Raw genomic sequence first — 22913 nt, 5'->3', positions numbered from 1 at the left:
CAGGAGGGACAATAGGCTCAGTTCTCTCACACACCCTGCAGTGAGCAGCTGGAAAAGGCTGGTCTCACAACTTCTTGTACTGCTGCTGATTTCTTTCTTTAATGGTGGTTTTTTTACCTCTGGGATTTTCATCTTGAAGGCCTGGTAGGTTATGAAGGGCCCCACTCCTGATGATGCCCAGTCCTGACAGTCAACAGAGTAATAATTAATGATAATTAACAGACAGAAGGTGGCAAATGTAGAAAGAAAGCTTCTGCAGCTAAGAAGGAGCTTGGGTGGTGAAGCTGGAGCCAGTGTATATCCCTGGAAGTGTTCAGGGCCAGGTTGGACAGGACTTGGAACAACTTGGGATAGTGCAGGGTGTCCCTGCCCATGGCAGGGGGTGGAACACAGTGATCTTTAGATCTTTTCTAAGCCAAACCAGTCTGTGATTTTTGTGCTGCTTTCCTGCAGAGCCACAATGTCCTGACCCTTGGGAGCTCCCAGAGTCCTAGAACACTCTGGACTCAGTGGGAATGTGTCCTTAAGGCATTACACCTGTGAGGGCTCCTTATTTGCTTTGGGATTTTGACATTAAGATAAAGACCTTGTGTTAGATTTGTGTGAAGAGGAGTGTGAGCCCCTTGTCTGGGTTGTGCCCAGTCTGTGTGTTCCTGTCAAATAAACCTGGATGTGCAGGGCCCAGCACCTGAAGCAGCCTGCAAGAGTTATGGTTGGAATTACCTTGTGTGTAAGTTCTGTAGCATTTACAGTCAGCTTTTACTGTGGGGGTTTTTAACAATCCAAGAACTTGGAGAATCTCCCACCATCACCTCGTTCTGCTTGTGTGCCTGCTGAGGGCTCGAGCTGTTTACTGAGTCACTGACCCAACAGAATCAAAACATTCCCTTTCTGCCTTGCCTGTGAAAAACAAACGTGTTCTGAGTGAACCTGTGCCAGGTTCCCTGGGAGAACACAAACCAGCACTGAAATGCAGATTTTATGTAGCTGTTTTTTCCCCAAGTATGTGGTGTTTTGGAGGTGCAGGTGATTAATTCTGCCTAGATTCTCTTTGTAAAAGGGCAAAGGGAGTGTATTCCATAAAGTTCTTTGGGCAAGAGGGTGGAACTCAGAACTGAAAGTAGAGATGTGCAGTTCTCTTTGTGCCCTAATTAGCTGCACCTTTGCTTCTCATGCCGAGGGGGAGGGATCTGTTCAAGCACAATAAAATTACCAAGACAGTCACTGCTGGGGTTGAGGAATACTCTGAATGCACCCCCTGAACTTTGTGTTTTGGGGAGACTTGAGATTTCTAAGACCTTGGGCCTCCAAGCACGGATTGAATGGAGAAGACTGAGAAGGGGATCCTGAGGTACTTGGTGTTACAGCAGAGGTTCTTCTGCTCCAGAAATGCTTTGTCCTCAGAAAACCCACCAGTTACCAGTAAAGGCACTGCAGGAGAACTGGAGAGGGGCTTTGGACAAGGGCATGGAGTGATAAAACAAAAAGGAATGGATTTAACTGAAAAGGGAGTAGGTTTGGGTTAGAGACAATGAGGAAATTCTCCCCAGTGAGGGTGGGCAAACCCTGGCACAGGGTGCCCAGAGCAGCTGGGGCTGCCCCTGCATCCCTGGCAGTGTCCCAGGCCAGGCTGGACAGGGTTTGGAGCAGCCTGGGACAGTGGAAGGTGTCCCTGCCATGGCAGGGGTGGCACTGGGTGGGCTTTAAGATCCCTTCCAACCCATTCTATATTTTTCTTAACCCAGCTAAGAAAAATATTGATTTCTTCCAGGGAGGAAATTAAGATGAAATAAAGCAGCATTTGCAGGCCATTTCCCCTCTGTTCTTTTCACTTCATTTATAAGCGTGCAAAGAATGTTGATGACCGAAGATAAGCCAGGCTTGTGTTCCCACTTAGGAAAATGATCAAGGTTCCCATCCTTTGAGCTTCTGTTTCATGGTGTCATTCACTCCCAAAAGCTTTTGGGGCAAAGAATCAAGCAGACATCAAAAAGTTCAGAAAGCAAGAAATCTGCTGGCACAGAATGAAAAGTACATTATTATTACTTTATTTAATGTGGGTTGGCAGAGAGACATGAGAACAACGGCAAGGGAGGAGGGGGCTCTGATGTCATGGGTGCTGCCTCCTGCCTGGAGCCCCAGAGGTGGATCTGCTTTGACCCATCTCAGTGTGAGGTTTGGCATGAAAGTCTCACATCTTCAGGTCTGGTGACAGTGCTTTTGTCTTGTGAGAATACCAGGGGCTCTATCTGCTCTGCACTTTTAGGCAAAGAATGTGTCTCAGTGGGCCTCAGTTCAGTGATGCTGTGTGGCTTTGTCAGCTTAAATGGAGAAAATCTAAAATCCATTTACTGTTGGTCCTGAGCCTCTAAAGCTCTGCACCCCAGCTGGGTTCTAGGGAAGTCTTACCTGGTACCATCTCATCAGCAAAATCTGGGGTGTGCTGAGTTTTCTCATGGCCCTGAGGCTGCCAGAGCTCCAGGAGTGCTTGGACAGCGCTCCCAGGGTGGGATTGTTGGGTGTCTGTGCAGGGCCAGGGGTGGGACTGGATGATCCTTAGGACATCCTATGATGATCCAGTGATTTTCCTGCTGCAGCAGTACCTGAGTCCCGCTCACCCCTCTGGATTTCCCCCCTTTGCTGAGCCTGGGTTGGGCTCTCAGGAGCTTTTCAGCAGTGCTGTGGTGCAGCTGGTTTAAGCTGATTTGTGAGAATTGGAAGGTGCTGTTGGTTGCCAGTTTGGCCTCTCCTGAGGCACGCAGGGATTGGGAGATAATCCAGCACTGTGGCTCTCTGTGCTGCAGAGCAGAGGTAGCTGCAGATTTGATACCAAACCTGCTCTTTAGGAACTCGATTTGCACTCCTGTGGAAATGCAGAGACAATTTTGGAGTTTTGTTAGAAACAAGGCTGGAAACTTAAAATACAATTCTTTGTTCCAAAGCTGAGGGGGGTGGCAGCTATTAATAGAGCCCAGGAAGGCTGGAGGTAGTGAACTACTGCCTACAGCATGTGGAAATGTGGAGAAATTTTATGTAAGTGCTGGTGATTTGTGTCACTGCTGGTCACTGCAGTGTAGCCCTTGTGACAGCTGAAGTAATAAACCAGCAGATTATTCCTTGGCTTTATGGTCCCCATGATCCTGCAGTTGGAAAGGATGTTGCTGCTTGGATAAACTGCTGTTTCCTCAGAAAACACACTGCCCAGGGAGAAAAAAATGCCCTTTAATTATGAAATCTTGTAATAACATGAAAACATGCGTTTGATATAATACAGGTTTGGCTCTAATCCTGTTGAAAAAAATCATTGTCTTGCTGAGCACAATGGGAGGACTTTAAAAGGGAGGATTCACCCCAAAAGTATGAGTTCCCAGGGCTCCTTGTGGAGGGGAGAAGCTCCCTGAGGATGGTTGAGTGGCTCTGTTAAATCTGTGTTGGAATTTCTCTGTGGTGCTGGGGAAGGGGCAGTTCCATGCACCTCCAGCCTCACTCACACCCACACATATGGTGTGGTCCAAAAAGTCATTTAGTGGTTTTTGGGGGATTAGAATAACACTCTCCTCAGGATTAGATGGAAATTTCTTTAGTGTAAGCTGAGCTTAAATATCTGTTTAGTTGAAATTATTAAATATCTGTTTAGTTCAGATGATTTCCTGGGCAGGCTGAGACCTGGAAGTGTGTGAGCAGCATTTCAGTGCTCCTTGTGCCCCCTTTACCTGGTGAAATTGTCTTTGGATTGCTCCTTCCCAGTCAGGACTGGGGAGCTGGGTGGCCATGGCTGTAGTGAACTGGTTATCCACTCTGAGGGGATGAATCCCTGGGCTCAGTGACATGTTTGAAACAGTGAGGGGAGAGTTACAGGTTATTTTGAAAAGTTCTGGGTATTTTTCATTCCTGCAGCAAGTTGCTCTTACAGATGAGCAGTGTGGGCTCCTGTTTTCCCCCCTTTCCCTCCCCCAGGATGCATTAAGGGAAGGTAATGCTCTCCAACCAGGTCTTTTGCACACCTGGAGTCATTTCTGGTTATAGATCTGTTGGTTTAGGTCAGTCTAAGAAGCTGAGCTATGTTCTGTTCAGTATTTTGCATTTCCAAGGAGCTGGCACGGTGCATTTGTGAGCTTTTCTATCCTGTACTTCTCCAGCAAGATTCTTTTTCCTCCTGACTCCTGTGTGACAAAAAGAAACTCAGCCTTGAGATCTCTTGGTCCTTTGAAAACCAGACCAACCCTTCCCCAATTTTAGAAGTACCAAATTCTCAGCAGTCTTGACACCAGGGCCAGGGGTTTGTCAGCCTCAAGGGCCCAGGTTTGGGTGCAGCTGGGGGTTGCTGTGGTGCATATACTGGATTACAGTGCTTTGGGGTAGTTCATTTGCTTCACACCTCTAAATTTGAAGTGCTGAGAGAGGGAGGTTTGGGGGAGCAGAGACACACAAAGGTCAGCATTTAATAATGGGCATTTAATTCTGTCTGCATTCAAATTGCCATGTAATGGAGGCAGGAGAGCCTGGGGGCAGGTGCATGTTCCCAAAAGCTCTGAGCCCACTTTGTGTTCTGGGGGGTGATCAGGACCATGCCTGGGGCACAGGGGGCTCTGAGTGCACCATTGCACCTTGCTCTGGGGAGGAAAAGGTCACAGTTCATGTCTGGTGGAAATAGCTGGGTCATACTTTTTTCCAAATGGGTGAGTGATCTCGAGACTTGGCATCAGCCCCCATTAAATAGTTTTGTCAGCTGTTGGTGGCTGTAACTTCCCAGAGCATTTCAGACACACTTTCAAAATCAGCATGAAAAAGCTGATAGCATTGCTCAGTCCATCTATTTTATTATTTTTTTCCTTCCTCTTGGAAAAAAATTTCCTCCTCAACATTTAACATACACCACAAAACCCTTGAGCCCTTTACTTGTCCTGGTGAAAGTAGCTCTGCTGTTCCAGGTGGGATCATGGCTGTGTCCGTGCGTGTCCGTGTGTCCCTGCTGCAGACCCTGGCTCCTCCCGTGCCCCTGCTCTGTAGAGTAGCTGGCACACTCCCCACAGCTCTCTAGTCATGCTTGCTTGTTGGTTTTTTGGTTTTTTTTCCTCTTTTCCACTCTTGTTATATTTTTACTTTCTTTTTTTCTTTGTGATGTGACGTTTTCAGCTGATGTATTGAAAGCAAACCCTTCTAATTTGGGAGTCCAGATCACAAGAGTGAGTTTCTTTCTACTGATGTCTGTAGTTGTATCTTTTTTGTGTGTCCTCCCCTCTGATTTTGGTAACAATCAGCCACATTTAGTAAATACAATTAGGTAAGAGAATCCTCTGTCTTGTCCAATCTCTCCCTTTTGCACAAAGCAATGTTCTCTTTACATTGGGCCAGCTTAATTCCTCTAATTTGAGCTTTGGGTTGGTTTCCAGCTCCACTGTTTCTGTGTGTGGCAGTCTGACTCTGCTCCAGGAAAGAGGCAGAGTCAGCCAGCCAGAAGTATTTAGAATTCACCAGTGATTTGTACATCCTGTACAAGAATTGTTCCAAAGTGACTCCTGCTCTGAGTCTCGTTAGTCTCCCAGGCCCTGCATGAAATGCCTGAAAAACATGAAACTTTTTCCAAAAGCTGAGTACAGGATGCGTTCTGGAACTGGGCCCTTTGAAAGGGTTTTGAATTGTGCACTTAAAAAAAACAGTGAGTCCCTTTAGGATGGTAGAGGTCTGTCTTTGTTGCTTTCTGTTACTTAAACTTCTATAGAGCACTCTAAAAAAAATGTTGTGAATATCCACCTATATTCCAAGAAAAACCAGCAGCCTCTTCTCCTAGTGTTCTGTGACAAGGACTTTCCAAAATGTTCTGAAGTCTTGGATGTTTATTTTCTGTTAGAATTGGCTACCTAGACTTCCTCAGCACTATTAGGATGTTTGAAATTCCTTGGGATTGGGTTTGCTCCCTCATGATAAGATTTCTGGGGAACTTGGTATTTCTGCCCCCCCAAAGTATTCAACCCCAAGAGACCCTCCTGCCTTTAGAGCAATTTGTTTCTTGACCCTCTCAGAACTACTGTCAGGAAAACAAGTAACTGGTTGTGGTGTATGTTGTACTCTGGGTTTGCTTATGAAATCATTTGCATGGGATTTTTGGCTCCTTCTCCAATGTAATGGTACATTGCTTTTGTCAGATGTCATTCCTGGGTAGCTCTGGCACCAGCTAATCCCTCCTGTCCTTTGGCCCATGCTTTTGGCTCGTGTCATGCACTGTTTGTCAAGTACATCTGCACGCTGCAAGAGCAGCAAAGCAAACAATCCTTCTTCTTTTCCCCTTTTCCTTCCAGAATTTGCTTGTTGCTTTGAAATCAGCTTTGTTGTCCGTGCTAAAGAAAACCAGTAGTGTTGATTGGAAAAGGATATACACAGAACTTGAAGTCATAGCCAAAAGTGACCACCAGTTGTCTTTTCCTTCAGCTGCTGGGAGGATGGCAGTGTGCTCCATGGGCTTTGTTGAGCTAAGATGCTGTTGCTCTATCCTGGCTCAAGAAATGTCCCTGGGGAGGGGCTTGACACCGCAATTTCCAGTGCTACAGCAAAGAGTTGCTCTTGGACAAACCACAAACAGCTTTGATCTGATCCATCCCTGCTTTCTTTTGCCTCAGAGGTTGAAAGATCTCAAGCAAAGGGAATTCGCTCGCAATGTCTCGTCGAGATCCCGGAAGGATGAGAGGAAGCAGGAGAAAGCCCTGCGGCGCCTGCACGAGCTGGCAGAGCAGAGGAGGCAGCCTGAGTGGTGAGTCTGAGGGGTCCCCAGCACCCCTGGGCTGGGCTGGCATTCCTGCTCTGGGATGCTGCACAGGCTTTGAGGGCAAAGCTCCACACTGGTGTGCTTTTGGTAGGAGTGAATTCACTGAACTGATCATGCAGATTGCTTTATCCAGCAATACATTTTCTTCAGTAATTTACTGTTATTAAAAACTTTGAGTGGCTCTATATTGATATTTTAATGTATGTGTCTGGGTGCAAGGGCACTTGAGCTGTGTAAGATTGTCTCCACTGAGGGGTGGATCCTCCTGCAGAGGGACAGAGACACCAGTAAGCTGTGTTTTCTCTCTCCCCTGTTCCAGTGCTCCTGGAAGTGGGCCCATGTTCAGGACCACCACGGTGGCTGTGGATGAGGAAGGTGGAGATGACGATGACTCCGCAGCCAACAGTGGCTCCTTCGTCCAGACGAGCTCCGGCCAGGGCACAGAGATGACCACGGACAGAGGCTTCCTGAACACTGGGCAAGGCACTGTGATGCCAGGCCAGACGTCACAGGGGGCACAGGCCATCAGCTTTGGCATTAAGAGCTCTCTGGGAACTCCGCTGCAGAAGATCGGGGTGTCCTTTTCCTTTGCCAAGAAGACCCCAGTGAAGCTGGAGACCATCGCTTCTGTTTTCAAGGACCATGTGGACGAGTCCAGTTCTGCAGATGGGGCAAAAGGTGATGAGAGGGGGTCCTCAGAGGGTGGCAGCCTGCAGAAATCTGGGGAGGGTGAAGGCACCAATAATTCTGATGGCAAGGGGGAGGACAATGACCAGCATGACAAGGACAGTGGGGCTCTGGCCAGCACCTTATCTAAACTGAAGAAGATGAGGCGAGAAGATGGACCAACAGCTGTGGAACCAGAATATTACCACTACATCCCCCCAGCCCACTGTAAAGTAAAGCCCAACTTTCAATTCCTGCTTTTCATGAAGGCTACTGAGCAAACGGAAGCGGAAAATGTGAACAAAAAAAACGCGCACGAAGTGAAAAAGGGAGGTTCCCCCAAACCCAAACCCAGCAAGCACATGGAAAAGGCTGCCGAGAGCACAGGGCAGCAGAAGGAGCAGAGTACTACTGAAACTTCAGCCCAGCAGGGCAAAACAGAACGAAAAGACATCCCAGAGAATGAAAATACACAGGAGAGCAAGCACCTTCCAGAGAGCAATCCCCCCGAGCCAGACACTGCTAAAGAAGCTCCTCCTCCTGCCTCGGGCTGCAGAGATGGCTCTGAGGGACCAAAGCACCCCACAGGACCTTTTTTTCCTGTTCTGAGTAAGGATGAGAGCACGACACTGCAGTGGCCTTCAGAGCTGCTCATCTTCACCAAAGCTGAGCCCTCTGTGTCCTACAGCTGCAACCCCCTGTACTTTGACTTCAAGCTCTCCCGTAACAAGGATGCAAAAGGGAAAGGGGCAGAGAAATCCAAGGATCCAGGGGGGCTTTGTAAAGACAACACTCAGAGCACAGAACCTGGTGAGGCGAGCAAAGCCAAGGAGACTGAAAGTGTAGGGAACAGTTCTGCTCAGAAAATGGAAAACAAATCCCAGAGCAAGCAGGAGTCCAGTCTGGGGAGCATGGGTAAAGGAGAGGGGGAGGACAGCAGTAAGAGTATAACGGGGAAGAGTAAATCTGGAAGGTCCCATAAACACAAAAAGAAAAAGAAGCACAAAAAGTCCAGCAGACACAAACGCAAACACAAGGAGGAAGCTGAGGAGAAGGCCCGAAAAGCTGAACTGGGGGAAGAGAAACCCAAGAAACGGAAAAGGCACAGGCACAAAAAAGGTAAATCCTCCCTTTCAACCGAGTCAGACCGGGCACTGAAACCTGAACTGTCTGAAGACTGCAGCCATTTCCAGAAGAAAAAGCGATGCTCCCAGGAGTCCCAGAGGAAATCCCTGTCTGCTGAGGAGGGAAGCAGCAGTAAAAAAGAGGACGGGGGTAACTCCTGTCAAGAGCACAGCAGCAAACGACACAAGGCTGAGCTGCAGCAGGTGCCTGGTGCGAGGAGGCGCTGCCCGGCTCTGTCCCAGCCCCGGAGCAGCTGCCGGAGCCGGCAGAGCAGCGGTGACGATGACAGTGACGAGGGCTGTCCCCTGGCAAGCACTGCCACCAGAAGTCCCCGTCGCAGTACAGCGATGATGACTACGAGTCGGGCAGCGAGCACTCCCACAGCCGCTCCCGCTCGGGCCGCAGGCGCTCCTCACACGGGTCCTACTCCAGCAGCTCAGAGGCGTCCTCGGGGCACAGCCGCTACAGCCGCCACAGGAGCTACTCGGACGACAGCTACAGCGACTACAGCGAACCGCTCCCGCTGCCACTCCAAGCGCTCCCAGGACTCCGAGGATGACTCCGACTACAACGGCTCCAACCACCGCTCGAAGCGGCGCAAGTACTCCTCATCGGAAGATGACTACAGCTCGAGCAGGAGCAGGTCCAGGAGTCGGAGCAGGAGCCGAAGCCACCCTCGAGGGAGGTCGAGATCGAGGAGCCGGGGCAGGAGCCGCAGCAGCAGCTGCAGCCGCAGTCGGAGCAAGAGGAGGAGCCGCAGCGGGACCGGGCGCAGCTGGAAGCGCAGCCGCAGCTACAGCCGGGACCGCAGCCGCAGCACCCGCAGCCACTCACAGAGGTCCCTGTCACGGAAGGGCTCGCGGGGCCACGAGAGCCCTGAGGAGAGAAGGTCTGGCAGAAGGGACTTCATTAGGTCCAAGATCTATCGCTCCCAGTCTCCTCACTATTTCCGGACAGGCCGAGGTGAAGGGGCGCTGCCGAAGAAGGAGGATGGCAAAGGAGAGGATCTGAAAGGATCTAGCTCCCTGTCCCAGAACAGCAGCGGCTCCGGCATGGGGCGGGCCTCAGAAGGGGACTGCAGTCCTGAGGAGAGGAACTCCGTCACTGCAAAGCTGCTCTTGGAAAAGGTGCAGTCCAGGAAGGTTGAGAAGAAGCCCTGCATCACTGATGAGATGCTGTCAGGGGCAAACAAAGTGGGCATAAAGCTCAAAGATCCTCCCCAGGGCTACTTTGGCCCCAAACTGCCTCCTTCCTTAGGCAACAAACCCGTTCTGCCCTTAATTGGGAAGTTGCCAACCATTCGGAAACCAAACTCCAAAAGATATGAGGAATCTGGCTTGGAGAGGGGTGAGGAGCAGGAGCTGTCAGATGCTGAGGATGGTTCCCAAGGCATGGAGGAGGGTCAGCTGGCCGGCCAGTCTCTTCTGGAAGATGTGGTGATGGTAATTCAGGACAAGCCTCTGGATGAGCAGAAACGTGATGAAGCCTCTGTGGAGATGCCATCCCTTCCCCTGGACACGCCGGCGCTCCCCGAGTGCTTTGGCTCTGGAGATCTGGTCATGCCACACAACTTCCTCTCGGATCCGAGCGATGGTGATGGGCTGGAGCCTATGGATGGGGGCAACCAGCCAGTCCCAGTGGAAACCAGTATGATGCCCTTAGTTCCAGATGTTGAGCACTTTCCTGGCTACGTGCCTCAGAGCGGGGAGCCGAGCATGGAAGGAGATCGGGAAGGGGGAGAAGATTCCTCTCTAGCCCCGCTGGAGAGCCAGCCCATCACCTTCACGCCCGAGGAGATGGAGAAGTACAGCAAGCTGCAGCAGGCTGCCCAGCAGCACATCCAGCAGCAGCTGCTGGCCAAGCAAGTGAAGGCTTTCCCCACCTCGGCCGCCCTGGCGCCGGCTGCCCCCGCGCTCCAGCCCATCCACATCCAGCAGCCGGCAGCGGCCTCGGCCACGTCCATCACGACGGTGCAGCACGCCATCCTGCAGCACCACGCTGCTGCTGCCGCTGCTGCCATCGGCATCCACCCCCATCCCCACCCACAGCCCCTCGCTCAGGTCCACCACATCCCCCAGCCACACCTGACACCCATTTCCCTGTCCCACCTGACCCACTCCATTATTCCGGGGCACCCCGCCACGTTCCTGGCCAGCCACCCCATCCACATCATTCCGGCGTCCGCCATCCACCCCGGCCCCTTCACCTTCCACCCTGTCCCTCATGCTCTCTACCCGACCCTCCTGGCTCCGAGGCCAGCAGCTGCTGCTGCTGCCACGGCCCTCCACCTCCACCCCCTGCTGCACCCCATTTTCTCAGGACAGGACTTGCAGCACCCACCCAGCCACGGCACATGAAGGACAAAATGAAGGAACCTCGGAGGAAGGAGAATATTTGGCGTTTTGGGAAGGGGTTGGAGTTGAGCCGGCGGGCAGATGAGGCCTGAGCATTTCCTTTCACTCTTGAGCAGCCAAAGAAGCCGGGGGCTCGAGGGCTGGGCAGTTGGCTGCATCCCAGGGAAGTCTCGCTCCAACTCCTCCGTGCACGCAGCAGCACCGCTCCAGAAGAACCATTTCACCTTTAGAACAGCGAGACACTTGGAAAGGCTTCTTTTCCCCCTGGATTCTTACACTTGGTCATCTTCCTTCTGCCACCTTGTATATGATAAATGAGGTTTCATACACACTAATAGGATCTCTAAAAATCCTTTTAATGAGGTCATCTAATTAAAATAGCATGATTGAATCCGGCTTGTAATCGGTCATGGAACATCGGGCGCTGCCAGCTGTGTGGAGGGGCTGGAGGCCTCAGCTTTCAGGCATTGCAGGAGGTTCCTTGGCCCCTGTTTCTGCAGATGTGGGTTTTTCTTGGCGTGAGCAGCAAAGGTGGAAGTAAGATCTTAGTGTAAGGAGGAGGAGGAGCTCTGTGTGTGTGCCCAGAGCTCCCTTCTTTCCCCATCCCGCATCCACGTTCTCCTGCACCAGGACCATGCCTGGATATCCCAGACTGGAGAGAGGTTCTGGGGTTGGGATTCCAGTCTGGGCTTTGACCACTCTTCTCCTGAAAGGGGGAAAAAAATCACTTTGAATTCCATCTTCTGTGGGGTTGGGAAAGAGGCACTGGGATGGGAGAGAGAAGGCAAATCCCGTTCAGAATTGAAGCAATACAGAGGACGGGGGAGCGCGGCCTGGATGTAAAACGTGTTCTTTCCTCTGTAACACTGATGGTTTCTTTATTAATTTATAGGATTTTTTTTTTAATGTAAAGAATTGCACTGAACTCTGTAAACAAAGATGCTGCTTTTTGTAGCTCCTATCAAAGGTTACATTTGTAGTATATCGCAATAATATTTTTTACAGCCAGTTCTTAGTGGTACTTGTTCTGGTGGCTTCTGTGTAAATATGTTTGCTGTAGGTGACCCAAGACACTTGTAAAGGTTCAATTTATAGTTTCAGCTAGATGCAGAACAGCTAAGCATGTATATTTTATCAAGCTCATGTATTTTTGAAGTTTTTATGTAGTATAAAATGTAAAGACAAAAAAATCTTCATTTAGAATTTTGCAGAAGGAAAAAAATCAACAGGTGAGACTTGGGCAAGGTGAGGGGTGTGGGGGTAGCAGTGACTCTGGCAGGTTCTGTGTTCCTCCCTGCCATAGGAATGGGCACTGGAGCAGCCTGGGGAGCAGCAGGAATTCAGGGTGCTCCCAGAGAATAGGAGCCCTTTTTTTCCTTTCCTTTTTCCCTCCTTTGGAAGCAGTAATGTGCAGGCCCTGCTGCTGCAGGAGGACCCTAACCCAGCCCACACAAAGGGTTACCCCAGCTTAGTCCATAAGGGATTTCCCAGTTCTCCCAGCATCACCCAACTCAGGTGACACTGCCCGTGGGAGCTTCCCCACCCCAGTGCAGGGGGTGTCCCCGCTGCTGCTGTCCCCAGTCACAGGGACTGTCACAGCCCTTGGGCCACCACCGCTGGAGGGGGGGATTTCAGAGCAGTGTGGGGATGTGGTGACATCCCTGGCCCATTCCCCATCCTCATCCTCTTCCCTGTCCCCTCCTGGAGTGCAGCACGAGGCCAGGCAGAGTCAAAGGATCAAAACCCCCTGAGCTCCCTCACCGTGTAAATGAGAAATTGGAGCAGGTCAGAGTGACAGCAGTCACAAAAAAGGGACTCAATTTCCTGTAAATACCAGACAATTCAGTGTTACTGTCAGAGCTGAGCTTCATAGGGCCCATCTGTGCCCTGGCCCCACTGCACTGTGGGCAGGGATTGTTTTTGGACTTCAGGATAGCGCTAAAATAATTAACCTGTCATTACTTACAAGCATAAACAGACTGTATTTAACTTTGTCACATAAGATATATATATAAATATATATATATGCTGTAAAATGAGGGAAAAAAACCTTTCTAATAAACCAATGATTTGTGGAAAAAGAAATGTGATGATGTGTGGTGGTGGGGCGCTGCTGGGCAGAGCACCAGCCTCTTTTCCTAACCAGAGCCCTGGTTTGATTAAAGGAAAAAAATCCACCGCCCTGCATGCCAGCAGGACCCAGAGATCCAGGGTGCCACCTGCCCTTCCCTGGCGGTGGCTGATGAGGGATGGTGCAGCAGTGCTGAAAGAAACCGGAAATGAAGTAATTGGAGGGAAGAAAGGATTAGAATTGCCCTCAGGGGCTCTGGTGTGGGCTGCAGCTGAGTTCAGATGCTGCAGCAAGCTGGGGACGAGACCTCCCGAGGAGGAGCAGCTGCCCCTGAGTCCGGTGTCCTCTCCCGGAGCTGCTCCGGGCTCAGCTAAACCCTTCCCACCCCTCGGAGCTGTGCTTCGGGCAAATCCCGCTCTTTTCCAGCCGCAGCTGCTCTGCAGGGCTGGAGCAGACCCCACTCCAGGGGCCAAGGTGCCCTGCAGGGACCCCCTGTGCCCCCCAAAACCCCCCGAGTCCCTGTCCTGTCCTGCTTCCCACCTGCAGCTTCAGAGATGGAGGAGAAAAGCCCCGTTTCACACGGGCTGGCTCCCAGGGAGCTGGGTTGGCACCCGGAGCCCTCGGGCACTCTGACTGTCCTTAATTAACGGAGTTTAAATTAATTCTGCAGGGGGGTCCAGGGCTGACGCCGCTGTCCGGGCAGGGCTGAGCCCCGCGGCTGCCCCAGGCCTGGCTGAGGGCACAGGGGACAGGGACAAGGACACGCCTGGTTCACTTGGCCGTGGGCTGTGCCCACCCTGCCCCCGGCCCCTTGCCAGAGCCATTGCCCTGCACAGCCCTGGCAGGGTTTGGGGTGTCCCTGCCCGGGCAAGGGGACACTGCGGGGTGATGCCCGATGCGGGCGGGCTCGGTGCTGTCAGCTCCCTCCGGCTGCGGAGGGGAGATCGGGAGGATGGAGGGGCCCTGTGCCCTGCTGTCCTCCCCTCTCGCCACATTTCCGCTGGTAGGGACTGCCTGCGCCCCGAAATAGCCACCCCGAGATGCCCATCCCGGAACAGCCACCCCGAGACTGGCACCCCGAGGGCGATAGGCTCGGGCCGCTGTCACCGTGTCCCCCACCCTGTCACCGCGTCTCCCGGTGGCACTGCCACCTCCTGTTCCCCGCCCTGCTCCGGCCACATCCGTGTCCCCCGCACCTCTCCGGCTCCCCGCAGGAGCGGATACGCGCCCGGGGGGGCCCTTCCTGTGTTCCCCGTTCCTGCCGGGCCCGGCCGCAGCTGCGTCCCCCGAGATAAGCCAGGGACACCCCGGCACGGCGGCTGTGGCCACATTTTGGGGTGACGATGGCGCTGCTGCGGGTGCTGCTGCTCCTCGGGGGGCTGCGCCTGCCCCCCACGCTGGGGCTTCTCCAGGAGCCCCCCACCATCTACGAGGGACCCCCCGGCAGCTACTTCGGTTTCGCCCTGGATTTCCACAGGAGCGAGGGAAGGTAGGGAGGCACCGGGGGTCGGGCACGGCTCACGCCCGCCCACCCTGACACCCGCTCTGCCCCCCAGGCCCAGCGTGGCGGTGGGAGCCCCCCGTGCCAACACCTCCCAGCCCGGCGTGGCTCAGCCCGGCGCCGTCTTCCTCTGCTCCTGGCCTCCCGACAGGACCCCCTGCCACCCGCTGCCCATCGACACTGCGGGTGCGTGGGCTCCGTGGGGCGGGAGCGGGCGCGGGGGGTGCCAGCTCCGCACATCGCCCCTCTCCCGCTCGCCCAGGGGACGAGAGCGAGAGCCAGGGCACCCTGGAGCTGCGCACCTACAAATCGCACCAGTGGCTGGGAGCGTCCGTCACCAGCTGGGAAGGCAACCTGGTGGTGGGTGCACCGGGGGGGATGTGGGCAGCCTTGGGTGGTCACGGAGGGGGCACCCAGCCCGTCCCATCGCCGTGCCCAGGTCTGCGCCCCGCTGCAGCACTGGAACGCTTTGGAGGGGCAGCACGAGGCGTTCCGCACCCCGACGGGCACCTGCTTCGTGCGGAGCCCGGAGCGCGCCGTGTGGTACTCGCCGTGCCGCGACCGCACCATGGCCAGCACCTACCGCCAGACGAGCTACGGTGAGCGGGGAACGGGGAGCGGGGAGCGGGGGGATCCCAGCCCCGCGTCCCTCTGACCCTGCCCTGTCCCCGCAGCGCACGACAAGCGCTACTGCGAGATCGGCTTCAGCGCCGCTGTCACCGCGGTGAGAGGGGATGGAGGGGCTCGGGGGACTCGGGCACCTTGGGGGGATCGGGGGGTGCCCCCCGGGATGCCCAGGGGGGGCTGACAGAGATGCAGAGGGTGCGGCCAGGATGGTACTCGGGTGTCACGGCGGGGGATGTTGGGGTGGGGATGCTGAGCTGGGGGATGTGCAGTGGGAATTCCGGGACGAGAGGGCCTAGGAGTGGGGGGGACGTTGGGGTGGGGGTGCTAGGATGGGAAATACCGGGGTGGGGGATACTTGGCTGAGGATGCTTTGGGGGGATGCCAGCGTGCCCCGGGGTGGTGCTGAGCCAGCTCCTCCCGCAGGATGGGACGCTGGTGCTGGGTGCCCCCGGCGGGTATTATTTCACAGGTGAGTCCTTCCTGCCGGCGTTGCTCCCGGGATGGGCACGGCGGGGAGAGGCCACCCCGGATGCGGTGCCCCGTAAGTGCCACCCGCAGTGGCGCTGGCAGCCCGGGGCGGGTGGCAGCGGGTGCCCCGCCGGGGCTGGTGCTCCCTGCCCCGGTGTGCCCCAGGGCTCGTGTACTCGGTGGAACTGGACAAGATCCTCAGGCGCTTCCTCGGCACGTCCCTGCTGTGGCTGGGGAGCCCCGGGCGCCCCACGGAGCCGGTGTTCGGGGACTACGAGGACGGGTACCGGGGTGAGCAGCGGGCAGGGGCACCCCGCCCCACTGCCAGCTCCTGCTGGCATACCCGGGGTCACCAGTGCCCATCTCCTGCAGGATACTCGGTGGCTGTGGGCGAGTTTGATGGCAACCCCAAAACCAAAGGTAGGGCTGAGGGGAGCAGGGAACGGGGTCTGATGGGCCTGGGGCACCCTGGGGCTCCAGAGAGACTTTGCTCCCCTACCCGAGGGGGCTGGGCAGGCTGTGCCAGGACAGGGGTCCTGTCCATCTCTGTGCCCTCATGGCCCCATGTCGCACCAGGGGTATCCCTGTGCCCACTCCAATGCCAGGGGTATCCCCGTGCCCCCCTCAATGTCCCAGTGGGGCACTCAGGGCTCTCTTCCCTCACAGAATACGTGGTGGGGGTCCCCAACAAGAGCAACACGAGGGGTGAGGTGAGTGCTGCAGAGTGCCCGGTGCCGAGGGGACACCGGGGGACACCCCCATGTGTCACCCCGGGCTGGGCCTGGCGTCTGACACTGCCCTGGGCAGGTGGAGATCTTCACTGCGGGGGTCACCCTGCGCCGGCTGCGGGGCATCGCCAGCGAGCAGGTACCCCTGCCCTGTGACACCGCCACAGCCCCGCTGCTCCACAGCACCCCAGCCCCAGCTCCCCCCGCCCACTGTGCCCCTGGCACCCCCCGGTGCCATCCTCACCCTTTCCAGGTGGCTTCGTACTTCGGGCACACGGTGGCAATGGCCGATGTCGATGGGGACGGGTGAGAGCAGGGACAGTCCCCCCTCCTCCATGGCGACACCCAGGGGTGCTGCCCCGTGCCTGGCACAGCGCTGGGTGCCCCCGGCCCCCGAACCCGCGGTCCCTGACCCTGACCCCGCTCCGGCACAGGAGGGACGATCTGCTGGTGGGTGCGCCGCTGTTCATGGCCCGGCGCTCGGACGGGCAGCGCAGCGAGCTGGGCCGCCTCTACCTCTACCTGGGCCGGGGGCAGCAGCGCCTGGCCGGGCCCCCCCAGACCCTGACGGGCACCCACCCCTACGGCCGCTTCGGCGCCGCCATCGCCAGCCTCGGGGACCTGGACAAGGACGGATTCGGCGGTAACAGCGCGGCGGGGCGGGCAGGGGCTGTGCCCCCCCCCGGGGCCGCGCCTTGGGGAAACTGAGGCAGGAGAGCGCGGGGGGTGTTCACGTCCCTTCTGTCCCCAGACGTGGCCGTGGGCGCCCCGCAGGGGGGTGACGGTGGCAGCGGGCAGGTGTTCATCTTCCGCGGGCACAGCGAGGGGCTGGCGCCGGTGCCCACCCAGCGCCTCGAGAGCCCCTTCCCCGGCCCCGCCGCCTTCGGCTTCGCGCTGCGCGGTGCCACCGACCTGGACGGCAACGGCTACGCGGGTACAGCCCTGGCACGACACCACCCTGGCGCCGCCCTGGCACCCCGGTGTCGCCGCCCTGGCACCGACCCTCTGCTTGTCCCCGCAGATCTGCTCGTGGGGGCTCACGGGGCGGCCAAGGTGGCCGTGTACCTGTGAGTGCCCGTCCCTGCGGTGGCCCGGGGCTCCCTCTTGGGACCCCTGGCACCTCAGCAATGTCCCCTGCCCCAGGGGACTGCCCGTGGTGGTGGCCCGGACCCAGCTGAGTGTCCCCGACGGGCTGAACCCTGAGATCCTGGACTGTTCCCTGCCCAACTCCAGCGTCCCTGTCAGCTGGTGAGGGGACACTGCCGTCGGGACGCTGCCGTGGGGACACTGCCACGGGGACCCTACCGCTGGAACACTGCTGTGGGGACACTATGGGGACACCACCGCGGGCACAGGACGGGGCTCTGAGCACTGTCGGTGGTGTTCCCCCGCAGCTTCCACGTGGAGTTTTGTGTCAGCGTGACGGGCCAGGACATCCCTCGGAGCATCCGTGAGTGCCAGTGTCACCCGGCGGGCACCGCTGGCGCAGGGCCGCCGCTGGGGTGTCACCGCGGGTGTCACCAGTGCCACCTCCCGTTCCCCACCAGAGCTGGAGGCTGAGCTGCAGCTGGACCGGCTGAAGCCCCGGGCATCCCGGCGGGTCCTGCTGCTGCGGGGACACCAATCGTCCTGGCAGGAGGCGCTGCTGGTGGCACCGGGGGCACCCCCCGTGTGCAGCAACGTCACCGCCTACCTGCGGGTACGGGCACGGGGACAGCGCGGCAGAGGGCGGGGACAGTCCAGGGAGGGGACGGGAATGGGGATGTGGCATCGCCAGCCAGGATGGGGACAGGGCTGGGGACAGGGCTGGGGATAACAGCGTCTCCCTGTCCCAGGAGGGCGCTAACAGCGATGGGGACAGTGGTGGGGGGGCCGTGGGGTGGGGTGGGCACGGGATGCCCTCCGGAGTGCTGTGCCCATGGGTGTCCCCAGGACAAGGCTGAGTTCAAGGACAAGCTGAGCCCGGTGGCCCTGAGCGTGGCCCTGACGCTGCCCAGAGAGGCCCCGGGGCTGGTGCTCTACGGGGACACCCTGGTGCAGGCACAGGTAGGGGGGATGTGGCCGTGGGGGGACGTCACTGTGGTGACACGGGGTGGGCTCATCCCCACCAGGGCACATGTGGGTGCCCCCAGGCTGGCTGAGCTCAGCTCTGGGGTCCCCAGCTTGTGCCAGTGTCCCCAACACCCCCCGGGGATTGTCCCTGTCCCCCTCCCACTCTCCCCGGTTTCCACTGGGATGTGGCTCCTACCCCCCCACTGTCCCTTATTCCCTCTGGAATGTCCCCCCACACTGTCCCTGCCACTCCCTGCCACGCCCGTCCTGTTCTGCCCTCTGTGCTCACGCTGCAGTCCCCAGTCCCTCCCCTGGATGTCCCCTCTGTACCCAGCACTGTCCCCATTCCCAACCCCGAGATGTCCCCTCTGTCCCTCCCCTGCTGTCCCTGCTCCCTCCTTGCTGTGTCTCAGGGCATGTCCCCAGTCGCCCACCTGGATGTCCCCTCTGCCGTCCCCATTCTTCCCTCTCGGAGATGTCACCTCCCTCCATCCCCGCAATGTCCTCTCTCTACTCTGCACTGTCCCAAATCTCCCCTCTGCCATGTCCCCTCTGGCCCCTCCACCAGCCCAATCCCTCCCTGGGATGTCCCCCCGTGTCCCCTGCTGTCCCCAGTGACTCGCTCTCCCCCACCTCACCCTGGATGGGGGGGACCCCCTGTCCCCTCCCTGTCCCTTCCCCGTCCCCTCCCCGTCCCCTGGCAGACCCACATCATCCTGGAGGACTGTGGCGATGACAATCTCTGCGTGCCCGACCTGCACCTGGCCGCCGACACGTGAGCACGGGAGGGGCTGAGGGAGTGCCCGGTGTCCCCGCGGGGTGCTGAGCCCTGTCCCCGTGTCCCCGTGTCCCCCAGCCCCAGCCAGCGCCTGCTGATCGGGGCCGAGGCCGTGCTGTCCCTGCGGGCCAACGCCACCAACGCGGGCGAAGGCGCCTTCGAGGCGGAGCTGAGGGTGCAGCTGCCCCCGGGCACGCACTACCAGGCTGCCCGCAGCAGCATCCCGGTGGGTGCGACCGGGGGACAGGGCTGGGGGGCGACCAGGGGTGTCACAGGGGTGACCAGGGCGGGATGGGCACGTCCTGCCCTTGCTGGCATCACCTCCCTGTTTAGGGGTGTCCAGCGGGGATGGGCGCTGGGAGATGGCCAGGGTGGGGGACCCAAACTGTCCTTAGTGCTGTCACCTTCTGTGGGGGTGTCCAGGGTGGGGGACTCAAACCGTGTCCTTGGTGCTGTCACCTTCCGTGGGGGTGCCCAGTGGGGATGGGTGTCAGGGGGTGCCCAGGGTGGGGGACCCAAATCATGTCCTTGGTGGCTGTCACCTTCCGTGGGGGTGTCCAGCTGGTGGAGGGGCCAGAGGGGACATGGCAGAGGGGAGATTTGGGACAGTGCAGAGTAGAGAGGGGACATTGCAGGGATGGAGGGGAGGGAGGTGACATCTCCGAAAGGGAAGAATGGGGACAGCAGAAGGGACATCCAGGGGGATGACTGGGGACATGCCCTGAGACACGCCAAGGAGGGAGCAGGGACAGCAGGGGGATGTCCTGGGGAGGGACTGGAGATGGCAGAGGGAACAGAGGGGACATCTCGGGGTTGGGAATGGGGACAGTGCTGGGTACAGAGGGGTGACCCAAATCGGGGCTCACACTGTGTCCTTCATCCTCCATGGGGCTGCCTGGTGGGGTGGGTGCCCAGGGATTGGGGGTTCCTGTCCTGCCCTTGGTGGCTGTCACCCTTCACAGGTGATGGTGTTCAGGGGTGTCTGGGGTGTGGGGCTCAAACCCTGCCCTCAGCTCACGCAGGTCCCCAGTGTGGCCAGTTCCTGGTGGGGTCCATGACGTGTCCCCACCCCATGTCCCCACCCGCAGGGGCAGGAGAAGCTGAGCTGCAACCCCAAGAAGGAGAACGGGACCCACGTGGTGCTCTGCGAGCTGGGCAATCCCATGAAAGCAGGAGCCCGGGTAAGGGGACAGAGGGGTCCCTGCTGTGCCTGTCACCCGCTGGGGCTGGTCACCCACCTGGCCCTGTCCTCTGCTGTCCCCAGATCACCGTGGTCATGGAGCTGAGCGTGTCCGGGCTGGAGGACATGGGGGATGCCATCACCTTCCACCTCCAGCTGCGGAGGTGACACCCTGCTGTCCCCCTGTCCCCCACGCACTGCTGGCACCTCGGGCTCGGTGTCCTCAGCACGTCCCCAAACTCAGTGTCCGTGTCTCATCCCGCTGTGTCCCCACAGCAAGAACAGCCCCAGCCCCAGCCACGGCTCGGTGGCGGTGACAGTGCCCGTGGAGGCAGAGGCAGAGATGGAGCTGCGAGGGTGAGGGTCTGGGGACACGGGGACAACGGGGGGACGAAGGGGGACACTGACCCCCCTCTCCCACCAGCAACTCCCTGCCTGCCACCATGGTGCTGCCCACGAGCTGGCACGGGGCGCAGGGCAGCCGGCGGCCCGAGGACCACGGCATCAGGGTGGAGCACGTCTACGAGGTGATGCCCGCGGGTGTTCAGGGATGTCCCTGCCCTCTGGCCCCTCCCCAGCATCATCTCCTGCGCTGGGCATCACCCACCGTCCTCCCGCAGCTCCACAACAAAGGTCCCGGCACCGTCAGCGGGGTCACCCTGAGCCTCGCCGTGCCTCACCTGCTGGGCGAGCACGTCCTGCTCTACCTGCTGGAGCTGGGCACCGAGGGCGGCACGAACTGCTCCCAGCACCCCGCCCTCAACCCCGCCCAGGTAGGGGCTGCGGGACCCTGCCCGCCGGGGGCGCTGGGACACGTCAGGGAGGTGGTGTCACCTCTGTGTCCCCTTCCAGCTGGAGATCTCCGCTCCGACGGCCGCAGCGCCCGGGAACGGCAGCCAGCACCGGGAGCGCCGGGAGGCGGAGCCGCCCCCGGGAGCGGGGCTGGGGGACCAGGGGCTGGGGGAGCTCGTCCGTGTGGTGAGCGGGGGACCCTGGGGACCTGCCGGCTGCGATGGAGGCAGGGCTGGGGCTGCCCGCATCCCTTGGGTGACCCTGGGGACCTGCAGCCCACGGCGGGCACAGGGCTGGGAGTGTCCCCTGAGGTGGGGATCCCCCAACACCCACCGTGTTGGACGCCACCCTCAGGACTGTGACAATGCCACGTGCGTGGACATCACCTGCCACGTGCCCAGCCTGGGCAAGGACCAGCGGGCACTGGTCAGTGTCCATGCCCTGCTCTGGATGGACACCCTGCAGCAGGTACTGTCCCCTCCTGGGGACAGAGGGTGGCATTGTGGCCTCGGGGCATCCCTGCAATGTCCCCTCCTGCACGGTGGTGCCCAGAGATCACCCTGGGGATAACCATGGGTGCCCTGTGAGCTGCCAGCACCCCTGATGCCCGGTTACCATGTGTCCCCATGTGTCCCCACGTGTCCCCCTGCTGTCCCTAGCGGGAGCACCTCCTGGAATTCCGCATCCAGTCACAAGCGTGGTTCAACACCTCGGCCATGCCCTACCGCGTCCAGCCCCGGGTCCTGCCCAGCGGCAAGGCTGAGGTAGGGCTGCCGTGGCTGCGGGGACACGGGGACGGGCCGCGGTGGCAGCAGTGTCACCCCCCTGTCCCTCTGCAGACTGAGACCTGCGTGGTGCGCAGCAGCCCTGGGGGCGACGGGGCTGTGCCGGTGGGCTGGGTGGTGCTGGGGGCCCTGGCCGGGCTCCTGCTCCTCACCCTCCTCATCCTCCTCATGTGGAAGGTGAGTGGGCGCAGGGGGACACTGGAGGCACTGGTGACACGGTGGTGGGGCCTCACTGGCACCAGAGGGACCACGAAACACGGGACACAGTGCTGGGGGTGGGGGCTGTGGGACAGGACGGGGCACAGCAGCACGGGTGACACTGTGGGGTCCCAGGTGGGTGACACTGTGGGGTCCCCAGAGGCAGGGGGTCCCTCAGGAGCGATGCCGTGGGGTCCCCGCGGTGGCGCCACAGGGATCTCCGGGGGGCTGATCCTGTGGGACCCCTGGGGCTGCTGCCGCGGGGTCCCCCAGGGCCCGACTGTCGCTGTGTCCCCGTGCAGATGGGTTTCTTCAAGAGGACGCGGCCGCCTGCAGAGGGGGACACGGAGGAGCCGGGCCAGGCCCAGGAGCCGGGCAGTGCCCAGGAGCCGGGCCAGGCCCAGGACTAGCGGGGTCCCCCCGTGCCCACCCCACCCCGTTCGCCTTCCCCAGCCCCCCCCGTGCCCGTGGGACCCCGGCCCCGCTCTGCTCCCCCCGGACAATAAATCCGTGCCCTGCCCTCGGTGCTGCCAGCGGGGTGTGGTTGTGTCCCCCCGGAGCTGCACCGGGGACTGCGGGGGGACGGAGGATTTTGGGGACCCCCGTGTGACGTTGTGGGGTGCCCCGGGGGCAGTGGGGAGGTTGGTGCCGGGGTCAGTCCCGGGGGCTGCTGCACTGCTGGGGGATCAGTACTGGGGCCGGTGCTGGTACCGCGGTGGGTCACGGGACCGGGGGATCGCGCAGGGCCAAGGGCCAGTCCGGAGATGCCGCTGCGGTACCGGGGCTCGAGGAAGTGCCGTGAGTGGGTCCCGGGATGCTGGTGCC

At 58.7% G+C, this 22913-nt stretch overlaps 2 protein-coding genes across 2 annotated transcripts in view; both read left to right on the top strand.

Moving 5' to 3' along the window:
* GPATCH8 (G-patch domain containing 8) overlaps positions 1-13147 on the top strand; it is a 55638-nt gene extending 42491 nt beyond the window's left edge. Inside the window, 4 exon segments of the mRNA XM_030966333.1 lie at positions 6618-6748; positions 7083-8853; positions 8856-9068; positions 9070-13147. Coding sequence (XP_030822193.1) covers positions 6618-6748; positions 7083-8853; positions 8856-9068; positions 9070-10911 — 3957 coding nt within the window. The 3' untranslated portion in view covers positions 10912-13147.
* Positions 13148-14204: 1057 nt separating this feature from the next.
* On the top strand, positions 14205-22562 carry ITGA2B (integrin subunit alpha 2b). Its single transcript, XM_030966407.1, has 30 exons — positions 14205-14468; positions 14536-14666; positions 14743-14840; positions 14920-15079; positions 15155-15204; positions 15531-15576; positions 15741-15866; positions 15948-15995; positions 16242-16285; positions 16383-16442; positions 16557-16609; positions 16738-16946; positions 17055-17237; positions 17325-17370; positions 17447-17551; positions 17698-17753; positions 17851-18002; positions 18236-18349; positions 19060-19130; positions 19212-19359; positions 20222-20314; positions 20398-20477; positions 20590-20670; positions 20738-20840; positions 20934-21086; positions 21166-21291; positions 21460-21573; positions 21765-21869; positions 21945-22067; positions 22391-22562. The coding sequence occupies exons 1-30, from the start codon at positions 14323-14325 to the stop codon at positions 22496-22498; spliced, it is 3132 nt and encodes a 1043-aa protein (XP_030822267.1). The 5' UTR covers positions 14205-14322; the 3' UTR covers positions 22499-22562.
* The last annotated feature ends 351 nt before the right edge of the window (positions 22563-22913 follow it).

The sequence above is a fragment of the Camarhynchus parvulus genome, chromosome 27, assembly GCF_901933205.1.
Source record: "Camarhynchus parvulus chromosome 27, STF_HiC, whole genome shotgun sequence".
NCBI lineage: Eukaryota > Metazoa > Chordata > Aves > Passeriformes > Thraupidae > Camarhynchus > Camarhynchus parvulus.
The sequence above is the reverse complement of the archived record's forward strand: the minus strand, read 5'-3'. Positions and strand labels throughout refer to the sequence as shown.